The sequence below is a fragment of the Eschscholzia californica genome, unplaced genomic scaffold (assembly GCF_041429995.1).
Source record: "Eschscholzia californica isolate CP2 unplaced genomic scaffold, dmEscCali1.0.p SCAF_5, whole genome shotgun sequence".
NCBI lineage: Eukaryota > Viridiplantae > Streptophyta > Magnoliopsida > Ranunculales > Papaveraceae > Eschscholzia > Eschscholzia californica.
In genome coordinates this window covers 50356616-50377384 of record NW_028238472.1, presented here as the reverse complement: position 1 = coordinate 50377384, position 20769 = coordinate 50356616, and the positions used below count along the sequence as shown (strand labels likewise).

Sequence of the window (20769 nt, the reverse complement as noted above, 5' to 3'; positions counted from 1 at the left end):
GCTCACTTGATTGAGCGGACATACAAATTCGGACGGGTAAGATTCGAGGAATCCGGTAGTACCCCTAAAGAATGGACAATAACCCAGTTCATGCTTTAATGAGAAGCCCAAGTAGAAGGCATTAAGCTGATAGTGCCCAATAAAAAATAGACAGTAATCCATTAAGCCCAAGTAGAAGGCATTAAACCCAAGGCAGCTAGTTGAGCAAGACTACTGCGGTCATGTACTCGGTCAAAAATCAGGCTCATAATAAGTTCGGGCTCAGTCGGGTAACCAGCAGAAGGTTCACACCCGAGGTTGCCCCGTGTTTTGTAATTGGTACGGGGGTAATGCTTGTTATCAAGCAACAGACCCCGTTAAGCATGGCAGGGCACGGGTACTTGCGGGCGAGTTCAGTCTTGCAAGCTTTATTCCCACCCCTAGTGTCAATCACTGACAATAAGAATCGATTTGTCGGTTGAGTCTCTTTTGTAAGTCAATCCAATTTCATCTGCAGTGTTCATGTGAGACACCTCAATGACTCGCGAAACTCAAACCTGTTGAGAATTAATTTGGTTGAGTCTATTTTGTAAATCAATTCAATTTCATCTACGAGTTCATTTGATACACCTTGATAACTCACGCCGTAACTCAAACGGGTTGAGGTGATCTAGACAATGTTTCAGATTCAAAAATCCAAATCGTGCATGTGTTGAGGTGTTAGGTATGTAACTTACATAGACCAAATATCTCCATTATCGTACCGGAATGCTCCCTTGCACGGCTTTGGTTATGGTAATGGATGTTCCTCCTCGTCACGCGAGGCCTCGAGATCTTTTTTAGACGACGTTCTTAATTCCCCAAGTGTCACTCTTCTGTATTGGGAATCGCCGAAATAAAATAAAAAAATAATTGCAAAGGGATCATCCAGATATAATAGTGTGAGTTTGCAAATTTTTTGTTGGAAAGGACATTTTAAAGGACACTTGTTTGGGGTAGGGGTGGGAATCGGTCCGGTCGGGCCGACTGCGGGCCTTAACTTCATCGGTCGGTCTCGGTCGGGCACTCAAAATCAATGTTCGCCTATTTACTCAGTCGGTCCGGTCCGGTCAAAATCAACATTTCCATTGACCAAAATCCCGCTTGTGACCGAGAGACCGGTCGGGACTCACCGATATCGGTCGGACGGTATCGGGTCAAACCACCTAATTTACAATTAAATAATACCTAAATGAAAGGTTAAAATTCTGAGATTTCATTAACTATTCTTATACTTTTAAATACCACTTAGTCACTTACAATTTACAACTAAGATTACAATACTTTCAACAAAAAAAGTAACATTACAATATTGGGGGTATTTAAATTACAAAAGCACAAAAGTGAAGGCAGAGAGATGAACTTGAAGTGAAGAAGAGAGTCGAGAGATACGAAAGGGGAAGGCATAGAGATGAACTGAAGTGAAGAACGAACTAGGATTAGTTGTTTACAACTTAGAACAGATAAAATGATGAATGGCGGCAGAGAGCGAGAGATATGATTCAGATGAAGGTGCGGCAAATGAAAGGAAGGGAGGTGTTAAGATGGTTTATATAGAGGAGGGTAGAATGTTCTGGACTCTAGGGTTTTAATCCAACGGTTGTGCATCATACTCGATTGGTTCCAAATATCAACCGTTGGATTAACCCTAATTTACTACGGGTAGCGAGCAGTCGGTCGGGTAGGTAGTTAATTCGGTACTTAATGATCGGGCCTATCGGTATTAACCATCGGTCTTTAATCGGACGGGTTAATCGGTACGGTCACCCGGTCAAAGGGCTATGACCATTTCCCGACTGCTAACTACCCGGTTGACGGCTCGGGCTTTTCCCGTCACGGGTATCGGGTACCTAACGGACCCGGGCGGAACCAAGCGGGTATCGGGCTTCCGGGCCGTTATCCTACCCCTAGTTTGGGGGCCCTTTCAGGATGACAAAATCAAAATGTATCAGATTGACCCCGATAAAACGGAACCGTTTTACACCAAAACGTTACAATCTTAATAAACCCTAAAAATAAATAAAACAGAGCCAACAACCAATCACCAATCTTTCATCTAGATTTCGATATTTCCAAAGCTTCTTCATTTAAAACTCAAAATAACTAGCTACTTCTCACTAAACTCTATCGATCTGATTGAACCCCATATATTCATCTTCTTCCTCTTTCACTCATAATTTCGTCGGATCGTCCTATTTATCTCCTACCCACATTTACCCATTCTTCAATTCATCTACTAGCAGCCATTTCCATCTCCAACAAGTAAGAATTTCTTCTCTTTTTTCCCCTCAGATTTCATTTCTCTTACCAGATTTCAGCTACTAGTTAATTTTTATGGGTAAATCTGAATTTGGGTATTTCCCCAATTAGCTCAGTTCCATTTAATTTCACATTTTTTTTGAATTTTTCTTCTCAAATGTCTTCACAATGTGGTTTCACAGTTTGGGTTGCATGTACATTTTGATATCAGATTGTTGTTCAACAAAAATTTTCTATGAGTTTCTGGAACTGTGTTAATTTTTGTTTCTGATTAGTTAGTCTCTTGTTGATTTGATTTATTTAGTTGTTTGTATGTAGATTTTCATTGTTTTGGTGAGATTTCTCTCAAAAATGATTTTGATGTTCCCCATTTGGGGATTTTGTTCTAAGTCAGATCTCAAGGTTTGAATTGTCTCGAGTCAGATTTCAAATGTTTGTTTTTGTCAGACCCGTGATGTCTGATTCGTCTAAATGGCTTATATGGGTCCATTTGAGTCAGATGATTCAGACAAGGGATAAAACAAACACCACCTTAGTTGGGGACGATATTTTTGTTTGTGTTAGGAAGCAAATTGAGTGGTAAGTGGTGACATGTGTGTCACTTAACTAGGGAGTGCAAGATTTGAATCTTAAGGTTTTAGGAGAAAAATCGTTCGTGTTCAGTTTGATTTTTCTGATAAATATTTGTTGCTTCTGGCTTTATTTTGTGTACTGATGAGCAGATTCTGGTTTACTTTTTCGAGATTTTACCGAATTAAGATGGCAGCAACAACAGCTTCAGGCTTACAAATGATGATGGCAAGGCCATTCATGTCTTCTGCTGGGAAGAAAATCAATGTGGGTGCTGCAATATTTGGGGCTGACTCAAAAGGAAACTCATTTCCTAAGCTTTCAAGTACTCACCATATTGCATCAGCGAAACCTTTATGCCGTAGTTTCAGTCCTACTTCACTGAAATCTGATAAAGTTGTAACTAGGGCAACTTCTGAAGCTACTGAGAGCAAGCCACTTCCCGGGCTGCCTATTGATTTGAGAGGTTAGGTTTCTCCAATTGTGTTTTTATATCTGTGGTGTCTATACGCGCATTATTTCTAAAACGCGAGTTCTACTGAACAAGTGAAGCTCTCTGATTTATGTCAGTCAATATTGTATATGATATATTCTTGAATCATTACAGGTAAAAGGGCATTCATAGCTGGGATTGCAGATGATAACGGATATGGTTGGGCGATAGCAAAATCTCTTGCTGCTGCTGGTGCTGAGATCCTTGTTGGCACATGGGTTCCTGTATGTAGAATACTCCTACCCTTAAACATTTGCATGAATATATTAATGCTGTAACATTTCATTTGACGGAAATCTTGTTGTGATTCAGGCCCTTAACATTTTCGAAACCAGTTTACGCCGTGGGAAGTTTGACAAGTCGCGTGTGTAAGAGCTTTGATCCTGTGCCAGTCATGGAATAATGCCTTTCACTACTAGTTTTTAATGGAGATTTTGATGCTTTACAGGTTGCCCGATGGGTCATTAATGGAGATTACAAAAGTTTATGCACTGGATGCTGTTTTTGACAATCCTGAGGATGTGCCTGAAGATGTAATTGAGAATTATTTCAACCATCTTTGAATCGATGTTTGAGAGTGTGAATTGCTGTCTAACTAATACAACTTCAATTTTTGCAGATTAAAACCAACAAACGTTATGCAGGATCCTCGAATTGGACTGTTCAGGTGCTGTATTCAATTTGAAGTTCTTCACATGAGCTTTAAGATAAATCCTTATAATAAATGATAGTTCATGCTAACCCAATGTTCACATACGTAAAATATAGTCGAATTGCCAGTTAAAATATGTTCTTGATCACGGTACTAAGTTGGACTTTAGGTGTTTGACGACTTGCTAGATTTATGATTCTGAACTGAATTGGCAGATAAGTTATAGAATTAATGACCCTAAAGAAATGTCCCACTGGATTAAAAATACGACCAATGTTGGTTACCTACTTAAATTTAATTGATTGTTAATTCTAGTAACTAGTAAATGTTGTATTTTATCATATTCGAACCATTGGTTGGTTTTAATCTCCTCACATGTTTTGACTTATTGCAGGAAGTGGCCGAATGTGTGAAAAATGATTTTGGAACCATTGATATCCTCGTGCATTCACTTGCCAATGGACCAGAGGTAAAATCGTGGTTAATTCTCTACTATCTCCTCCTTGCTTTTGCCTTGGTATTGAACTAGTGAGTTTCTGTGAAACAGGTGATTAAGCCTCTTTTGGAAACATCCAGGAAAGGATATCTTGCAGCTATCTCTGCATCTAGTTACTCTTATGTTTCATTGCTGAAGCATTTCATTCCTATAATGAATCCAGGTACGTGTATTCTTCTGATTATCGGCTATACTTCCAATTTTTCAGTTATTTCCTTGCTATGTCTCTTATATTTCAAAGTTGCAAACAATGCTTTCTGAAATTAAAGAGAAACTGTGAATCGTGTAGGCGGTGCTTCAATTTCACTCACATACATTGCTTCTGAAAGAATCATTCCCGGGTATGTGAAGACTACTATGTTTCTCGCATCATTATATTTGCTTGAGGGATGGACACTCAGAGAGAGATCATTCAACTTGTTTATTGCAGGTACGGCGGTGGGATGAGTTCAGCTAAAGCCGCTCTAGAGAGTGATACCCGAGTAAGTGTTCCTCATTCAATATCTCTCCTACCTAATTGGATAGGCAGCACCTGATTTCATTTTCTGTTCGATGCAGGTGCTTGCTTTTGAAGCTGGAAGGCGTCACAGAGTTAGAGTTAATACTATATCTGCTGGTATGCTTCCCTTTAATATTCCTCTCGGCTCATCCACAAAAAGACCCAAATGAACAATTTTTTATCGTTTTTTTGCTGAACTTTTCGTCCGAACTTTGAGCATCTCGACTTGCTAAGGGGTGGTTAAAGTTGAGGTTTCAGCTAGTTTTGTCAACTTAAGAAATGTTGCTTCTTGCCATCGAAAAAGAAAACGAAGTATATAACTAAAGATTGAATATGTTTAGTTGGCGAGCTATAATCCTTTTTTTTTATTGATAGTTTCTTACATTAGTTTCACTATCATATGTTCTGTCACTGAAAATTTTCAACATATTGGATGACATGAGTGTGTCCCTCTGTCCTTCAATTGATCCCCCATAACAGCTTCATTACTTGGTCACTTTTTCCAGATGGACATATTCCCACACCAAAAACTATGAAAATGGGCAGCCCTGCCTAGTCTATAAGTTGTAACCAGAGGGCTAGGCATGGAGAACCCAAAGGCTTTTTTCTTCCCTCTTGTATAGGTTTTCTTCCTGCTTCGAGTGAATAGTAGTTGCTAGTTTACCTTTTTTAGCCGTTAGTATTGAAATTTTTATTGCTCGACAATCCACATTGAACTCATGTTGTAATGAATTGTTATACCTGGCTACTCTGATTTTTGGTGTTTTCTTCCTTCGGAAGAGTTGCTAGATCAAATATTATGTTGATTTTCCGTATGTATCGTAAGATTCCACTTGCTCCATCATATATATAACTGATTCCGAATCATTTTTCCTTGTTCAATTGCAATATCGGTTAGGCCCACTCGGAAGCCGTGCTGCAAAAGCCATTGGATTTATCGATACCATGATTGAGTATTCATTACAAAACGCACCATTACAGAAAGAACTATCTGCAGGTAAGCAATCAAGATTGGTATTATTTCCGCTTCTTCCCCTCCATATGTATCAATCATGTGTTTTTCTCGTTTATTCTGATTTTTGGGAAATGGATGAAACAGATGAAGTTGGAAACACTGCTGCTTTCTTGGTATCACCACTGGCTTCAGCCATTACTGGTGCAGTTGTCTACGTTGACAACGGTTTGAACGCAATGGGAGTTGGAGTTGACAGTCCGATATTCGAAAGCCTTAACATTCCAAAAGACAACCAGAGCTAGAGAGATAGAGATAAGAGAGAGGAAGTTCAGAATAATCAGGTAGTGGTAGTCTGGTAGATTAGAGGTGGGGTTTCATTAGAATGACTTTCAGTGTGATTGGAGTAGTATTTATTTGTACTGATGATAGCTGAGATGATTTGCCCCTTGCAATTTGCTGTGAGAATAAATTTTCGGCTTTATATCTCTTCGGGTTTGAATGTGAGAATCATTTGACAGATTTTTGAGCACTCAGTCGGCTTTATATGCAGCTTTCTTGTTATTTGATCATATATTCATGTCCATTGATAGCTTTCCGCTTTAGGATATCTTTGCTGCAGCATCAAGGAGTGACTTACTACTCTGGGTCGTATTTTAGAAGTTGCCTCCATTCATTTCGAAGTAGAATCTCGCTTAAATCCAACTATTTCGAAAATGAATGGTTTGAAACGGATAGAATAGTGCGTCTCCACTTTGGAGCAACATTTTTCTTTTTTATTCCAAAGCCAGAATTAAAGGCTAAATCCAACTGTCCACTCTTTTTAGCTGGCTATCATTTTTGCATAAATTTAGTCTTTTTTATACAAAAATACCAGGTTAATGCACATAAAATTTCAATATTTTATGCTATTTTCTACCGAAGTGTTTCTTTTTCTCAAAATACTTCTTACATTATATGTCACACTGAATATGCTCATAACTGTAATGAAATACTCACGAGCTCTGCATCCGAGACATTTCGCGAAATGTGGTCGGCAAAATAACTACCTAAATAAAACCAATAATGACCGAGGTCTCGCTCCCGTCCTTTCTTGCGCTCTGCATCCGAGACATTTCGCGAATCCCACGATCCAGAGGAAGACGACACATTAGTGTCGTGTTGGTCTTCTGCGCCTCTGCAACCCTTCGTGGCGAGCGAAATGCATTGGAGCGGCACAAGCGATCGACTGTCTGATGACGTGGTGGCGTGTGAATGGTGGTTGGTTCGAGCGTGCCATAGGGCTCGCTGTTGTTTACACGGAAACCTTCGGCTCTCATTTCTCTTCAATAACCATGGATTGTACTTCTTCTGTAAATCAAACTTGGAACATGCAAGATTTTTGAAGTTTATGTCAACAGTATCTACCACAGGAGCAATCGACCATGAGTGTGTAAATTTAGAATCAATAAAAAAACAAAGACAAATTCATTGGCGCGCAAACCAGTCACCACTTCCCAAACGAGCAGGGTTTAGGGTTTTACTAACTTCCCTATCCTCTCCTCTCCTCATCTCTTCTTTTGAAATCTGAAATACAAATTTAACAAACACTTCTCGTCATCCTTCAATTTCTGTAAATAGGGCAAAACCAGAACATAAACCCACTTCAAAATGGCATCTGAATGAAACCCTATCCCTTCTAAACCTCATAACTCCCTCCCTCTCTCTCTCTCTCTCTAAAATACCAACTATGGCGTTCCCAACTAGTCTCCGTTTCACTGCTTCTTCTCTCATCCGTTACCGTCTCTCATTTCCACTCACTTCCAACTCATTTAGGGTTTCAAGAATTCCTCCTGGTTTAGCTGAGCTTCGTTTCCTCTCTACTGCTCCTTCTAGGTCATTAAGACATGTGAAAGCAAAACGAAGAGAAGCAACTTCCAGAGATGAAGAAGGAGATGGAAATGGAAGTTTGATTGTTAAAGAAAGGAATGTTAAAGAAGGGAAAATTGTACCTATGGAACTTCATAAGGAAGCTACTGAATCTTATATGGCTTATGCAATGTCAGTATTGCTTGGTAGAGCTTTGCCCGATGTTCGTGACGGATTGAAACCAGTTCATCGTCGAATCTTGTAAGTAAATATCGATTTTTGAATTATATAACGAAAATGATGATCGATTTATACTTGATTATACCCATATAGATGATAATGTAGCTAATATTTAACTTTTTTCATTTTCAAATTGAGTACAGATTCGCAATGCACGAATTGGGTCTTTCATCTCGAAAACCGTATAAGAAATGTGCCAGAGTTGTTGGGGAGGTGAAGATTGAAACTATAAAATTTCTCTCATTTGTGTTACATTTTGTTGTTTTTCTAGTTTAGTCAGTTCATGAAAAGATTTTGTGTGTTCACTTCGCATTGGGGCATTTAAATTGCAGGTTCTAGGAAAATTTCATCCGCATGGAGATAGTGCTGTCTACGATACGTTGGTGCGAATGGCACAGGTAATTGAAGAATGTTTTTGTTTGTCGATCACCATCTTATAGAAATAGCTTATTAATATTCTTAGTTTTTTGCACTCTATTTACGACGTTTCATTAGATATCTAAATGTCATATTAAATATGGTTTATATGATATATCATATTATTTGCCAACTTAGATTTAAGTATGTGATATTGGTGCTAAAAGATATCATAATGTGGTAAATAAAAATGTTTGCTTGGTTATAGTTGCAAATTTTTTTTTCCTGAAGTAGCCAGTTTGATAGTTTTAGCTTCTGATTTCACATTGCCATTGACGAATCTTTATGATTAATACATAAATGGAGTATGTTTTTTATGGTCATTGAACTGAAATTTTAGAATCAGCCCCCTCCTTAGTAGAACACAGTAGTCCACTGTTGCACTGTAGCCTGTTACTTAGGTGATACAAACTTAATTCTTTGGTGAGTATTGCAGTTTTTGTCATTAAAGACCACCTCCACCTTGTTTTGAAAACCATAGAGACGTTTTGAGGACCTCGATGACATAAGCTAGTTATGACTTATGATGATTAGGGAACCTTCCTTATTGTTCTTTTCTTGTTTTTTCAATCATAAACGACTGTATGTTTGAAAAAGGAAAACGACTCTGTGTTACTAACCGGTAAATGGTATATCCATGTACACAATCTGAACAATACAATAATATCTCTAAATTAGCTTAAGCCAATTTTACGATAGTGGAATCAGATGATAGGATTTGACAAAACCTCCATATCCTATTTCTTTATTTATTTATTTATTTTGCGGTTCCTAGTCTATCATACAACTGTTTTTCTTTTGGCGTGTCAATTTTTTAGATTCTGCAAATGTATTTTACTTTGGCTGCAACAATTTACTAATTTTCAGGATTTCTCCATGCGTTGCCCTCTTATTCGAGGGCATGGAAATTTTGGTTCAATTGATGCGGATCCTCCTGCTGCAATGCGTTACACTGAATGCAGATTGGAAGTAAGTTGTAGTATTTTCTCTTATAGTTTTTATTGTTTTGAGGCCAATAATAACTTAATCCAGAAAAGTGAAGGATGAAAAGTAACACGCCGAAGTTTTATGTGATATATAAGTTGTCAAAGGCTACGAAAGGTGCTAGTGCATACTTTGGGGGCATCGACTTTCTAATTTAATGCATTTTTGTTTGACTGCTGCAATGTTTTATAAGGCACATATGATGCACATGCCTCGAGGCAAAATATAGGTTTACTCCATCATAACTTACACCTTGGTTATGTTGTCTTTCCTGTCTTTTCTTAACTTGTAGACGTACTCAAAATGGTATTGGTGGGTGGTGACCAAAAGCATTCATATCATTCATTTTATTATTTAAAAACTAATTTGTTGTAATCCTACAGAAAATTCAATGAAGTGTACCATTAGTAGAATGAAATACTATTACGACATTAAAATATATAAAATTGAAGCTATGCCTCTTTACCGCCTCAAGGCTTCACCTCACATTGTCAAAGAATACCGCACTGAGACGGAAAAACACTTTTTTAAACATTGGTTGTGTGGTCAGTCAGTCTCCAAGTAGCTAGTGAATTAATTCGTACATCTCCCAGGTTTACCCTTGTTTTCTTCACCTGGTAAGTTTTTCAGAGAGAATGCTGTGAGTGGAAGAAAAATTGCTAGCTTAGGCATGCTTAAATGTAATGTGTGATGGCTAATTTCTTCCAAGTGACTTGGAAGGCTTCAACTCGGCTTACGCTTGGTCTCAGCTAAGCTGGGTCCCGGGGCATAATCTCGAGTGCTAGTACTTGTCTACAACCGGTGTTCAAAAAACATATTTACGCCTCAAAATGGTTTCTTTAAGTCTTTAACAAGGCGAAGCATTGCCAACGCGTGGACACAGTAAAAAACATGATTTAGGAAAAGCAAAATGCATGTAATTCATTAATAAGTCATAAGTGAAAATCACATAATTTTCTATTTTGCAACAATAGTTGTAGATTACAGTTCACTAGTACCTAACAAAAGTTGTTCAGCTCCTCCATACGAGGTATTAGCGTAAAATATTATAAAAGATTGAGCACATAAATATGCATATTCTGCGGCATGAAAAAGTATCATGTCTCCTGAAGGTGTACGCCTCCTCAGCTGTTATTTGAGACCTTGCCTACAGGTTGCAGAAGGGCTTTAGTGTTAGGTCGTTCAGATGACCTTTTTTCTAACATACTAACATATTATTATATTGCCTATTTGTTATTTAATTGATTAATCCGTGAGGTCTAATGCGACGACCGTCTGGCGCTGCTCCACTAATTTTAAATTAGTAAAAAAAAATCTTCAGATTTTGATTTTTTTTTCTTCTATTTCCTAAGAGATGTATTTCATTAACAACTATTCTCTAGTATAGCTCAGATGCTTAAAATGCTACTAATTTGGTTGCACTTTCGTTATAATAGGAGCTCGTGACGTATACTATCTTGTTTTTGTTGCTTTCCTTCGTTTTCTTAAGTTCTATTTTTTTACAATATTTTCATCAACTGTATATTCTTGCTACGAATGTTAAATATTTCTTTTACATATAATATTGACGGATTCAAATCTAAATATTTTCAAGAAATCTTCCACCCTTCCTTTCCACACTGACCTTTGAGTCTTTGACATGTTTGAGTCAGCTTAACATGTTAACATTTACTATTGTAACATGGGAACTCGATATGTGGTCTCATTTCTGTATGCTACTGTATCTTTTGGGTGGTTTCGGTTCTCCTTTTCTGATTTTTTTTTTACTAGCTTACTGGGTAATAAGGTTTGCTGTAATGATTTGTGTGTTTTATTTTGTAACTTCTTTTCCCTGTGCATAAAGGATACTCATATGCTTTAGGTTCCTTATTGCAGGCACTTACGGAAGCTATGTTCTTGGCAGATCTGGAACAAAATACGGTCAGCACACTTTCATAATGCCTAGTGATAAACTCCCATGCATAAAATGCTTGAAATCGGATATGCTATTTTGTTTGTTTTTTCAGGTTGATTTTGTACCCAACTTTGATAGTTCTCAAAAAGAACCATCAGTTTTACCAGCTCGAATCCCTGCTCTTCTGTTGAATGGCTCTTCTGGAATTGCGGTAAGTACATGTGCTTTTATGGTTGCACTGTTCAGTTGATGTCAAGTTATCCTATCCTAAGTCTCATTACACATTATTTCTAAGGTTGGAATGGCAACCAACATTCCTCCTCACAATCTCGGAGAATTAGTAGACGCGCTATCTGTTCTGATTCATAATCCAGAAGCTACGGTAATATGCTTCATCTTTCTAGTTTCCAGTGTTAGAACTATTTACTGTGTAAATTTTAACATTTAAGGTTGTGCGTTTTGAAATGTAAAAGCTTCAAGAACTGTTGGAGTACATGCCGGGGCCCGACTTTCCAACTGGAGGTCTAATCATGGGAACTACTGGGTAAGTGGTATGCTTTGTGCTGTTTACTCGCATGTTTTTTTCTTCCAGTAGTTGAGAATTTGGGATGATGTTTCCGTTGTTTTTATATGTCTTGCTTTAGTATCTTAGAAGCATACCGAACTGGGCGTGGACGTGTAATAGTCAGAGGAAAGACAGATGTTGAACTGCTTGATTCTAAAACCAAGCGGATTGCAGTTATTATTAAGGAGGTAATTATCTGCTCTATTTTGTGGTAGTACGTCTATGTTTTGCTGTAAAGATTGCTGTTGGAGAAGGTTGCATTTGTAGATTTCCTTATCTGATCATGTCAATACAATTGGAGCAGGTCCCTTATCAGACTAACAAATCTGGATTAGTGGAGAAAATTGCTGAACTCGTGGAAAATAAGGTACTGTTATTGTAATGGTTTTTCATGAAACAAACTATATCTCTAACATGGATACTCTTGTTTAGCATTTTGGCGTCTTATACTCGTACTCAATTTTAGGATGTATATATAGTGTGAGATTGTATTTGGACAGTTTTGCCTTGTATGTGTGTTTGGGCTTAGGACCATAAAGGCATAAAATACCACTCTGTGTTACCGTGTAAAGTGTATACCGTAACAATAGTTGATTGAAGAGGAGCACATATAAGTAATGACAAAGTACCGAATAACTAAGCCAGTAATGTTTATGTGTACAAATGTGTCCTTTTTGTGGCCCTTTCCCCTCATCTAGTCCAACATGACGTACCTGTGTCGGGTAGCAATGGCGACAGCAGTATCCATGTCACCCAGACAGGATAGGGGGAAATTCTGTTTTCTTCATTTTATCTTTGAGTTGAGAATTCCTGATTTATAAATTAAGTTAAGTGAATTTTATGAATTTATGATGCATCACGGTATGTACATATGCTGTCTCAGTTTTGTTATCATGATACACCTCAAGGAAATTCTCCGACTTCCTTTGTATCTTCACTCTAGGAGGTGTTTTGGAGACTATAGTTCAAACTTCATGAATGCTCATTTGTTTAGATAGCTTTTGTGTAAAGTTATCTTGAATTCAAAATCTCAGAAACCTCGCACCTACTACTATTATAGTCAAGTTCTCGTTTCAACTCTATATATCATGAATGTGCTAAGTTACTTAAACCTGATTGCTTGGCTTCATTAATGGTTACTCCACTTCCACAAGGAGCTTCTTGATTTGAGTGTTGGGTGAGGTGAACTACATAGTAATTCCTAAATCTGGATAGTCTTTATGGTTTTTCTTTCACAAAGTAATCCGAGCTTCAGATGCATTCACCACGTATGTCTTTGAGGAGTATACTTCTCAGTTATCCTATTTGTTTCCATTCCATTTTAGTTCTCTTGATATCCTTACTCCTTTGCTTTTCAATCTACTACATGTCTACATCTCAATATCATCCAAGTTTGAAGTTGTGAAATGTAACCATCCAGAAATTGATTCTTTTATGTTGAATTTTATCTTATGTTGTTGGTGTAGACTTTGGAAGGCATAAGTGATATTCGTGATGAGAGTGATCGTACAGGAATGCGCGTAGTCATAGAGGTCTGTTGCCACTTTCCCATTATGTGCATGGAATTCCTTGGGAAATTGTAACTATTCCGTTGCAACTTAATGAGTACTTACATTATAATATTTCCAGCTTAAAAGAGGATCAGATCCATCCATTGTTCTCAATAACTTGTACCGCCTTACAGCTCTTCAGTCTAGCTTTAGCTGTAACATGGTTGGGTAAGTTACTTTGTCTGGTCATGAAGGATGATTTTCCCTTTTTTTTTATCACTTCTATGTAGCACGATGGCATACTTGTTGGTCTTGTACATGCATCTAGTTAAGCTTCACGCTACGATAAATATTTCGTGTATAGTTCATATTATGCACTTTAACTTACTAGATTCCATTTATTTTCTTGACATTTTGGTATTTGTTGGGCTTTTTGTTACAGTATTCTAGATGGACAACCAAAATTAATGGGTCTGAAAGAGATGCTTCAGGTAAGGCTTCCAATGCATTTTTCGATTGATACTTCAAAATTAAAATCTTCTGCATTTTGAAGAACAGGTTGTAGGTTTCCCAACTTCCCGTAAGTGTGCGGTTGTTAATAGGGTTTCTATTGAGAGTGCTTGGGCCTATATGTGAATGAAATTTCTGTTAAATATTATAGTCGCACACATTGTTCAGAATCCGGCTAAAAGATTTCAACTAGGGATTTTCTAGCATGTCTCATCAAATATCAGTTTTTTCCAATGTTTAAGAGTACAAAGGAATAGAGTTTGAAACATTACCCATTTTGTTTCTCAGGCATTTTTAGATTTTAGAAGCTCTGTTATTGAAAGGCGTGCACAATACAAGCTTTCTCAAGCTCAAGAAAGAAAACATATTGTTGAGGTATGTTAAGAATAACTGAAGACGACGGTGCTTTATTGATCCATAATTTTTAATGTCGGAAAGTTCTTCAGGGTATCATAATGGGGCTTGAAAATGTGGATGGTGTTATTAGGATAATCAGAGAAAGTTCTAGTAATGCAATTGCTAACGCTGCTTTGAGGAACGGTGAGTACCTATGTTGTTTTTTCATTAATTTTAGTTTTGTCAAAACAATTAATTATATAATATAGTTACCTTCAGTTGTGTACTTGTGTCTTGTGATTGCTTATTTGAATTTATTGTTAAAAAAGCATTTTATATCTGCGTTTGTAGATTTCATATTGGTATCTTCGCAAAACTTGACTCTTTCTTGCATGTTTTATATTTTTTTCTTTCTTAATCACTGTAATTCACAATGATTCTTGTTTTTGGGTGCTACGATAAAATCTTAGTCATCCTACTGTTGTTTTCCTCTCTTCCTGAGTTCGGACTTAGGAGTTCACAAACATAGCTTTAGGGGTTATGTGTGGTAAAGATTTATCCAGATCTTCCTTGAGCTCGACTACCCGTAACTAGCTGATTAGGGCCCAAGAAACTAATAGCGACAGGTCTTGGCCCATTGCCTCTCCTACCATGATGTTTGTCATTGATTAAATATGCACATTTGACGTAGATTTTTGATTGAAATTGGATTTCCTGGCCAAAGCTTGAACTTCCTTGATTATCAGTTATTTGTGAAATCTTTGTTCGTACTTTTGTTAGATTTATCTATGACCTTTACCTACAGATTTTTTTAGATAATCAGTTTATGGTTAACTAAATCTAAGCCGTTCTTCACTGGCGCAGCATACGACTTGTCTGAAAAACAAGCTGACGCTTTATTGGACATGACCCTGAGGAAGCTTACTCTTCTCGAGGTACAGTATCACCTTGCGGGTTATATTGGTTCACTGATGATTAAGCTTCTAATTAATGTAAATAACTAAATACCAGCATGTGTTCTTCTCTTTATTGTAGACGAAGAAGTTCGTAGATGAAGCTAAACACTTGACTGAAGAAATTTCCAAGTTAAGTGACCTCTTATCAAGCAAAAAACAAATATTCCAGGTAAAAATATTCTTGAATAATTATGTGCCCTCTATTGCTATTTCTGTATTTTCACGTTTTATTAGTACTCTATTTCCATGTTCTTTCTTGGGTTATATACTTATATATGCTCCGTTGAGCATAACAAGTCGAGATCTAGTGAAATACTGAACCCTTTGTTATTTATATTCACCTGGCATCTTTGCAGTTATTTTCTCTTGGGAAGTTCTGAATTTAATATTTTGAGTTTTGACTGTTCCTTAGTTGATAGAGCAAGAAGCAAATGAGATAAAGAACAAGTTTCCAACTCCAAGACGTTCGTTGGTGGAAGATACGGATAGTGGTCTACTAGATGAAATAGATGTAATTCCAAATGAGGAAATGCTCCTGGTATGGCAAAACTCTCGCTTTAATTCTCTACCAGCATTTGTTTCGATACATTTATCTTGTTTTAAAAATTTGATTTTTAAAAAGTAAATGTTTCCAACTATTCGTGGCTACTACTTGTAGGCTCTTAGTGAGAAAGGCTATCTTAAGAGGATGAAGCCCAATACTTTTAATCTTCAACATCGTGGAACAATTGGAAAATCTGTAGGAAAGATGAGAGTCAATGATACTATGTCTGACTTCCTTGTCTGTCATACTCATGACCATGTCCTTTACTTCAGGTAGAAATCATCTGTCTAATAATACATCCAGTATATAGGTTTCTTTTATTCTTTATATGTTGATTTAGTTTTCCTTCGTTTGGGTACCATAGAATAAATTGTAATGTGATTTGGTGTCTCTATATATGAGTAATCACTTTAAATCTCAATTTCGAGGATGATGCACATAGGTGGTTGTTGTCATTTCAACGTTTTATCCACATAGATTTCAAGGATAGGTGCCATATTCATTATTTATGTATCTTCTTTGTTTCCTTCCTAGTCACAGTTAGTTGACATGTCACCTACGGCAAGCACTTGGAGATTGGATTGCTAGACCACTACATAATCGGCTTAGGGTTGGTTTATGTATATAACTATTCAAAATTATATTCATATTTATACGTACCTTCACTCTAAATTTATAAATAATAGCTGCAAAACTATTATAATGGTTGTTGACAACAAGCATCTACATGAGATCGACCTCTCTTCTTTTTCTCGAGATCTTTCTCTTTTCATTTATGATAACTCGGAAGTCCTTGACTCAAGGGATCGGCATAGGGTTGGATAGGTCTACCCCGATCCAATCCACGAGTTACTCGGGCTGACGAATGTTATCTGGTACGCGGATCGCTCCGGTACGTGGCAACGGTACGCTATCATGTGAATATCGGGTACTTCTTCGGTACGCCATTTTCCATTGCAATACGTCTTGGACTATTTTCCTGGACAAGATACACCTACCTCAAACATCCTATCTTCATAAAACTTACAGTCGAACAAGTTAAAAAAATTTGTTGTAGTTAATTACCCAACTAGTCGAGTTTATAGATTTTTACATAGACTTTGGGTTAATTAAGACTAAAAATTCCGGTACGCTAATAACCATCTACATAGCACCTAGGTCTTTATTTACTACAAAACTTTCCACTATTTCCTGTCACATCAGGAAATGATAATTTTTTAAGGTTTTTTACTTCCAATGTTTTACATTTATTCTATGTTAAACACAATTTGGTTTGTCTGCATCAGTTTATGATTGGTTACTTTGGTATCTTTAGTTTTTTACCATGGGTTTACAATCAAAATTCCTATTTCAGTGATAGGGGAATAGTATACTCCTCCCGTGCCTATAAAATTCCAGAATGTACCCGAACGGCCGCTGGAACTCCATTAATCCAGGTGTGATTTTCGCAGCTGCTTTGCTCTATTTTTCAGTTACCAATTTCTGGCAAGTTTTATATTAAAATCTTTTTATTGTCTTTCTTGCTTGTGTGCCAGATATTATCTTTATCTGATGGTGAGAGAATAACATCTATTGTTCCAGTAAGTGAGTTTGCTGAAGATCAGTATCTGGTAATGCTTACAGTAAATGGGTACATCAAGAAGGTGTCTTTGAACGTCTTCTCTGCAATTAGATCAACTGGAATCATAGCAATTCAACTGGTTTACCCATCCTCCTTGCCTTTATCTACCATTGGTTAAGTAATTAAATTCATTTATCTCAATTGTAAGGGTCTAAAATTGAATTTGACAGGTTCCTGGTGATGAACTGAAATGGGTCCGGCTCTGCACAGATAATGACCTTGTCGGAATGACATCCCAGAACGGGATGGTTATTCTGAGTTCCTGCGAAACTGTAAGTTTTAGCAATCGGTTGTTGACTTGTTGTCATTTTCAATGGAGGGTTGTTATTTTTCTTGTTTAATTTGCATGTCTCCTTTCCATGAGGTCATTCTGTCCTGAAAGTATTTAAAATCATAATATCAAAGAACTGAGATGGGACAGGGAGTCTCTTGAAATACTTACGTCATAGCTTTATGATGTCCATCATTCAAAAGGCATAGCTGCATATGATCAATGACGTAGGGGACATTACACTTGGTAGAAACTTGCATGAACATAATAATTTTTAGATTGGAATTGTTCTCTAGTGATTGGTTATAGTGATTTGCCTATTTTGGAAGTATGTGATTGCATTTATATTATAGAGTTTGTGTCTGATATTTCAGCTTCTCATAGTGGAATCTAGGTATAGTGTCTGCTCTAGCTACAAATGTTAATTTTTTTTGTTGATGTTGTACATGTTACACTAAAATCATTGTAATTACCTTTCAGTTTTATATCTGGTAAGATGTAAATAACTCCCAAGGCCAACCGAAGCACATGTCTTTTCCCATTTAGATGCATGTTCCTTTATCTAAGACATTAGCACAATACTTGCGGAAGTATACCACTACTCTTCTAATAAAAACAACAATAGTTATTGGCTCTCCAGATCTTTACCCTGACCCTTCTATATTTTCAGCTTCGAACACTTGGAAGAAACACTAGGGGATCAGTTGCGATGAGACTCAAAAAAGGAGACAAGATGGCGTGCATGGATGTGATACCAGCAAGCATGAGAAAAGACTTGGATAGGTTATCGGAGAGTCGGTGAGTTCTACCTTAATGTTATGTGCTCTTTGTTGGCTTCGGAAGTGTTTCTGGTTTTTGCCAGTGTTACTCAATTTGTGAACATGAATCCAGTTGATATTATGTTCTTTTCTTTTTTATTCAGCAAATTGGGATTTGGGATAGACTACCTTCTGATATATTATATACTAAAAGAATCTGACCTTCCAATTTAATGTTGGGACACTTTCTTTTCACCTAGCAACAATATTCAAGTATAATGTATTGTCATCTCTTTTACCATTTTTTCTTCTCATCTGTTAAAGTTCTGGAGTTGGCAGGAGTAAGGATATTAGTGCCCCATGGTTGCTCTTTGTGTCTGAAAGTGGTCTTGGGAAGCGAGTGCCTTTGAGCAGCTTCCGCCTATCACCTCTAAATAGAGTTGGTTTGAAAGGTTACAAGGTATTAGGATTTCCTTCGACTTAAATTGGCCGTTGCATTCTAATTTCAGAATCTAATTTATCTCTTTTACATTAAGAAAACATGATATATGTTTAATTTTTAACACTTTTAGCTTCAAGTGGAAGACCGATTAGCAGCAGTATTTGTGGTTGGTTTGTCATTAGCAGGTACAGCTTTGTTTTCACTTCTACTTTTAGGTCGATCACGTAAGGTTTCTTTTCCCCTACCTCGCTGAATGGTAGAACCTTTTAATTTATTTTTCAGAGGATGGAGAAAGTGATGAACAATTAGTTCTAGTAAGCCAAAGTGGAACAATCAACAGAATTAAGGTTCGGGATGTCTCCATCCAGTCGCGCTATGCCAGGTAAATATAAGACTTGAAGTTCTTTGTAGTCATTTTTCTGGGATCTATACCCCCATAAGAGCAAACTTTCTTATGAGGTAGTGTTTTCCTATTTCAAGATAGCCATGTCACATGTGTACCAGTATGAGTGTCGATATCCGACAGGAGTACAAGGTAAGTAGGTAAACAAATGAGCAACCTAAAAGCACACGTGCATAGACACACACACACACACACAAGAGAAACAAATAGATCTATTTGTGCATGAAAATTGACCAAGTAGATGTGCCATGGCCGAAAAGGGCCTAGTTTATGCAGTTGTCTCGTATTGTTTTAAGGGCAATATGGGCAGTTCTGCTCGTACTTTGAGAGGCTCTCTGTATTTTGTGTGCCTCCTGTTTCTAGCTTAGCGACTTTTAACCATGATAATTCTCATAGATAATTGTGTATTATGAATATTGACCGAGTCAACAATGACTCAGTTTGGCAAATCGTTAGTCGTTTATATGAAAAGCAATAACGGGACGAACATCATTCCCCTAACGATATTCTGATCAAATGCATGACTTGAACTGATAAACAGTCTCTACCAACATAAAATATGTACCGTCTTGTATCTTCTGCTTTATCGGAGTGGTATCTCCGTTCATGCTTCACCTAGTTAAAGTTCACCTCTTTTTTGTATAGGGGAGTTATTTTGATGAGATTGGAACACGCTGGGAAGATCCAGTCGACATCTTTGATTTCTGCAGTAGAAGAAGAAGAAGCTGATTTCGATGAAGCTGAGAACAACACTCAACTTCCTACCGAGAAATCTGCTGCTGCAAGGTAGGAGTTTCCAGCCATTTCTGATTTCATCCTTAACCAAAGCGGTACAAAATCCAGCAAAGGGGATGATGCCAAACCTTAGGAGTTAGGTCTCTAGGGTTATTGACAGGGAATGTAGAGAAAAGAAAGACAGTAGTTTGGTTAATATCAATTTTGTTTTCTACACCTGTATACTGCGTGAGCCTAAATTATTTTATCTGTAAATTATCACAAGGGATTTTGTTGCCAAGAACTAAGCAATGAAATATCTATCTTCCAGCTACCATTTTGTCTAGCTATTGATGTGTTGGTTGACCTGCATGAATCGAAGACCATCAACAAGCGAAAACCTAACAATGTCCACCACTAGGTTTTATTTCTTAACGTCATGCTTCATCTTTGGCCCATTTCACATTCAAGTAATCAATCAGAAAAGGATGAAATAAGGTGGAAATGTCAAATGACTTGATTCCATGGGCAGAGCTACCCTGGCTATTGTTTCCGTGGGCTTGCTTCTATGCAAACGGTCCGGTGCAAATACAACTACTGAACAAAAATTGTTATTTAGGCCTCTTCCATGTTGTAGGGTTTTAGGTCTATTTCATTAATGTTGAACTTAGTCATCGTGCTTATCACATCTTTCTGATGTATCAATATTTTGTAATGACTAACATAGATCGTAGTCGAATTCTCACAAAAAAAAAAAACGGTTATTTAGAACACCTTAACGGTTAGGTCTGAGGAAACAGTACCGGAGCCCCTGACCTACTTGTACCCATCTGAGTC

The 20769-nt window shown here is 37.3% G+C and overlaps 2 protein-coding genes across 3 annotated transcripts; both read left to right on the top strand.

Moving 5' to 3' along the window:
* The first annotated feature begins 1929 nt into the window (after nt 1–1929).
* Nucleotides 1930–6511, top strand: MOD1 (NAD(P)-binding Rossmann-fold superfamily protein). 2 transcript variants are annotated; one of them, XM_086644785.1, is made up of 13 exons: nt 1930–2280; nt 3000–3313; nt 3455–3564; nt 3653–3708; nt 3789–3873; nt 3960–4007; nt 4387–4461; nt 4540–4651; nt 4778–4829; nt 4919–4970; nt 5047–5104; nt 5886–5984; nt 6087–6511. In XM_086644785.1, exons 2-13 carry the CDS (start codon nt 3037–3039, stop codon nt 6242–6244), a joined length of 1182 nt encoding a protein of 393 aa, XP_086500911.1. In that variant the 5' UTR covers nt 1930–2280; nt 3000–3036; the 3' UTR covers nt 6245–6511. The 2 variants fall into 2 exon arrangements, with proteins under 2 accessions (XP_086500911.1, XP_086500912.1); XM_086644786.1 differs by having other exon boundaries at nt 1977–2280; nt 3021–3313.
* A 453-nt stretch (nt 6512–6964) lies between these two features.
* On the top strand, nt 6965–20263 carry GYRA (DNA GYRASE A). Its single transcript, XM_086641854.1, has 27 exons — nt 6965–8048; nt 8171–8240; nt 8360–8425; nt 9312–9413; nt 11304–11348; nt 11435–11533; nt 11618–11704; nt 11796–11866; nt 11967–12075; nt 12192–12254; nt 13354–13419; nt 13517–13605; nt 13820–13868; nt 14176–14262; nt 14334–14427; nt 15088–15158; nt 15259–15348; nt 15592–15717; nt 15838–15995; nt 17078–17159; nt 17259–17423; nt 17515–17616; nt 18286–18413; nt 18713–18833; nt 18946–19000; nt 19098–19197; nt 19864–20263. Exons 1-27 carry the CDS (start codon nt 7669–7671, stop codon nt 20006–20008), a joined length of 2820 nt encoding a protein of 939 aa, XP_086497980.1. The 5' UTR covers nt 6965–7668; the 3' UTR covers nt 20009–20263.
* Nucleotides 20264–20769: the final 506 nt, after the last annotated feature.

Bases quoted from the DNA above. Each gene is read 5' to 3' on its own strand.
- MOD1 (XM_086644785.1), top strand. From the start codon at position 3,037: ATGGCAGCAACAACAGCTTCAGGCTTACAAATGATGATGGCAAGGCCA. The intron at 3,565-3,652 runs GTATGTAGAATA...GTTGTGATTCAG, and splicing joins TTGTTGGCACATGGGTTCCT to GCCCTTAACATTTTCGAAAC. The intron at 3,709-3,788 runs GTAAGAGCTTTG...GATGCTTTACAG, and splicing joins AAGTTTGACAAGTCGCGTGT to GTTGCCCGATGGGTCATTAA.
- GYRA (XM_086641854.1), top strand. From the start codon at position 7,669: ATGGCGTTCCCAACTAGTCTCCGTTTCACTGCTTCTTCTCTCATCCGT. The intron at 11,534-11,617 runs GTAAGTACATGT...ATTATTTCTAAG, and splicing joins ATGGCTCTTCTGGAATTGCG to GTTGGAATGGCAACCAACAT. The intron at 13,869-14,175 runs GTAAGGCTTCCA...TTTGTTTCTCAG, and splicing joins GTCTGAAAGAGATGCTTCAG to GCATTTTTAGATTTTAGAAG.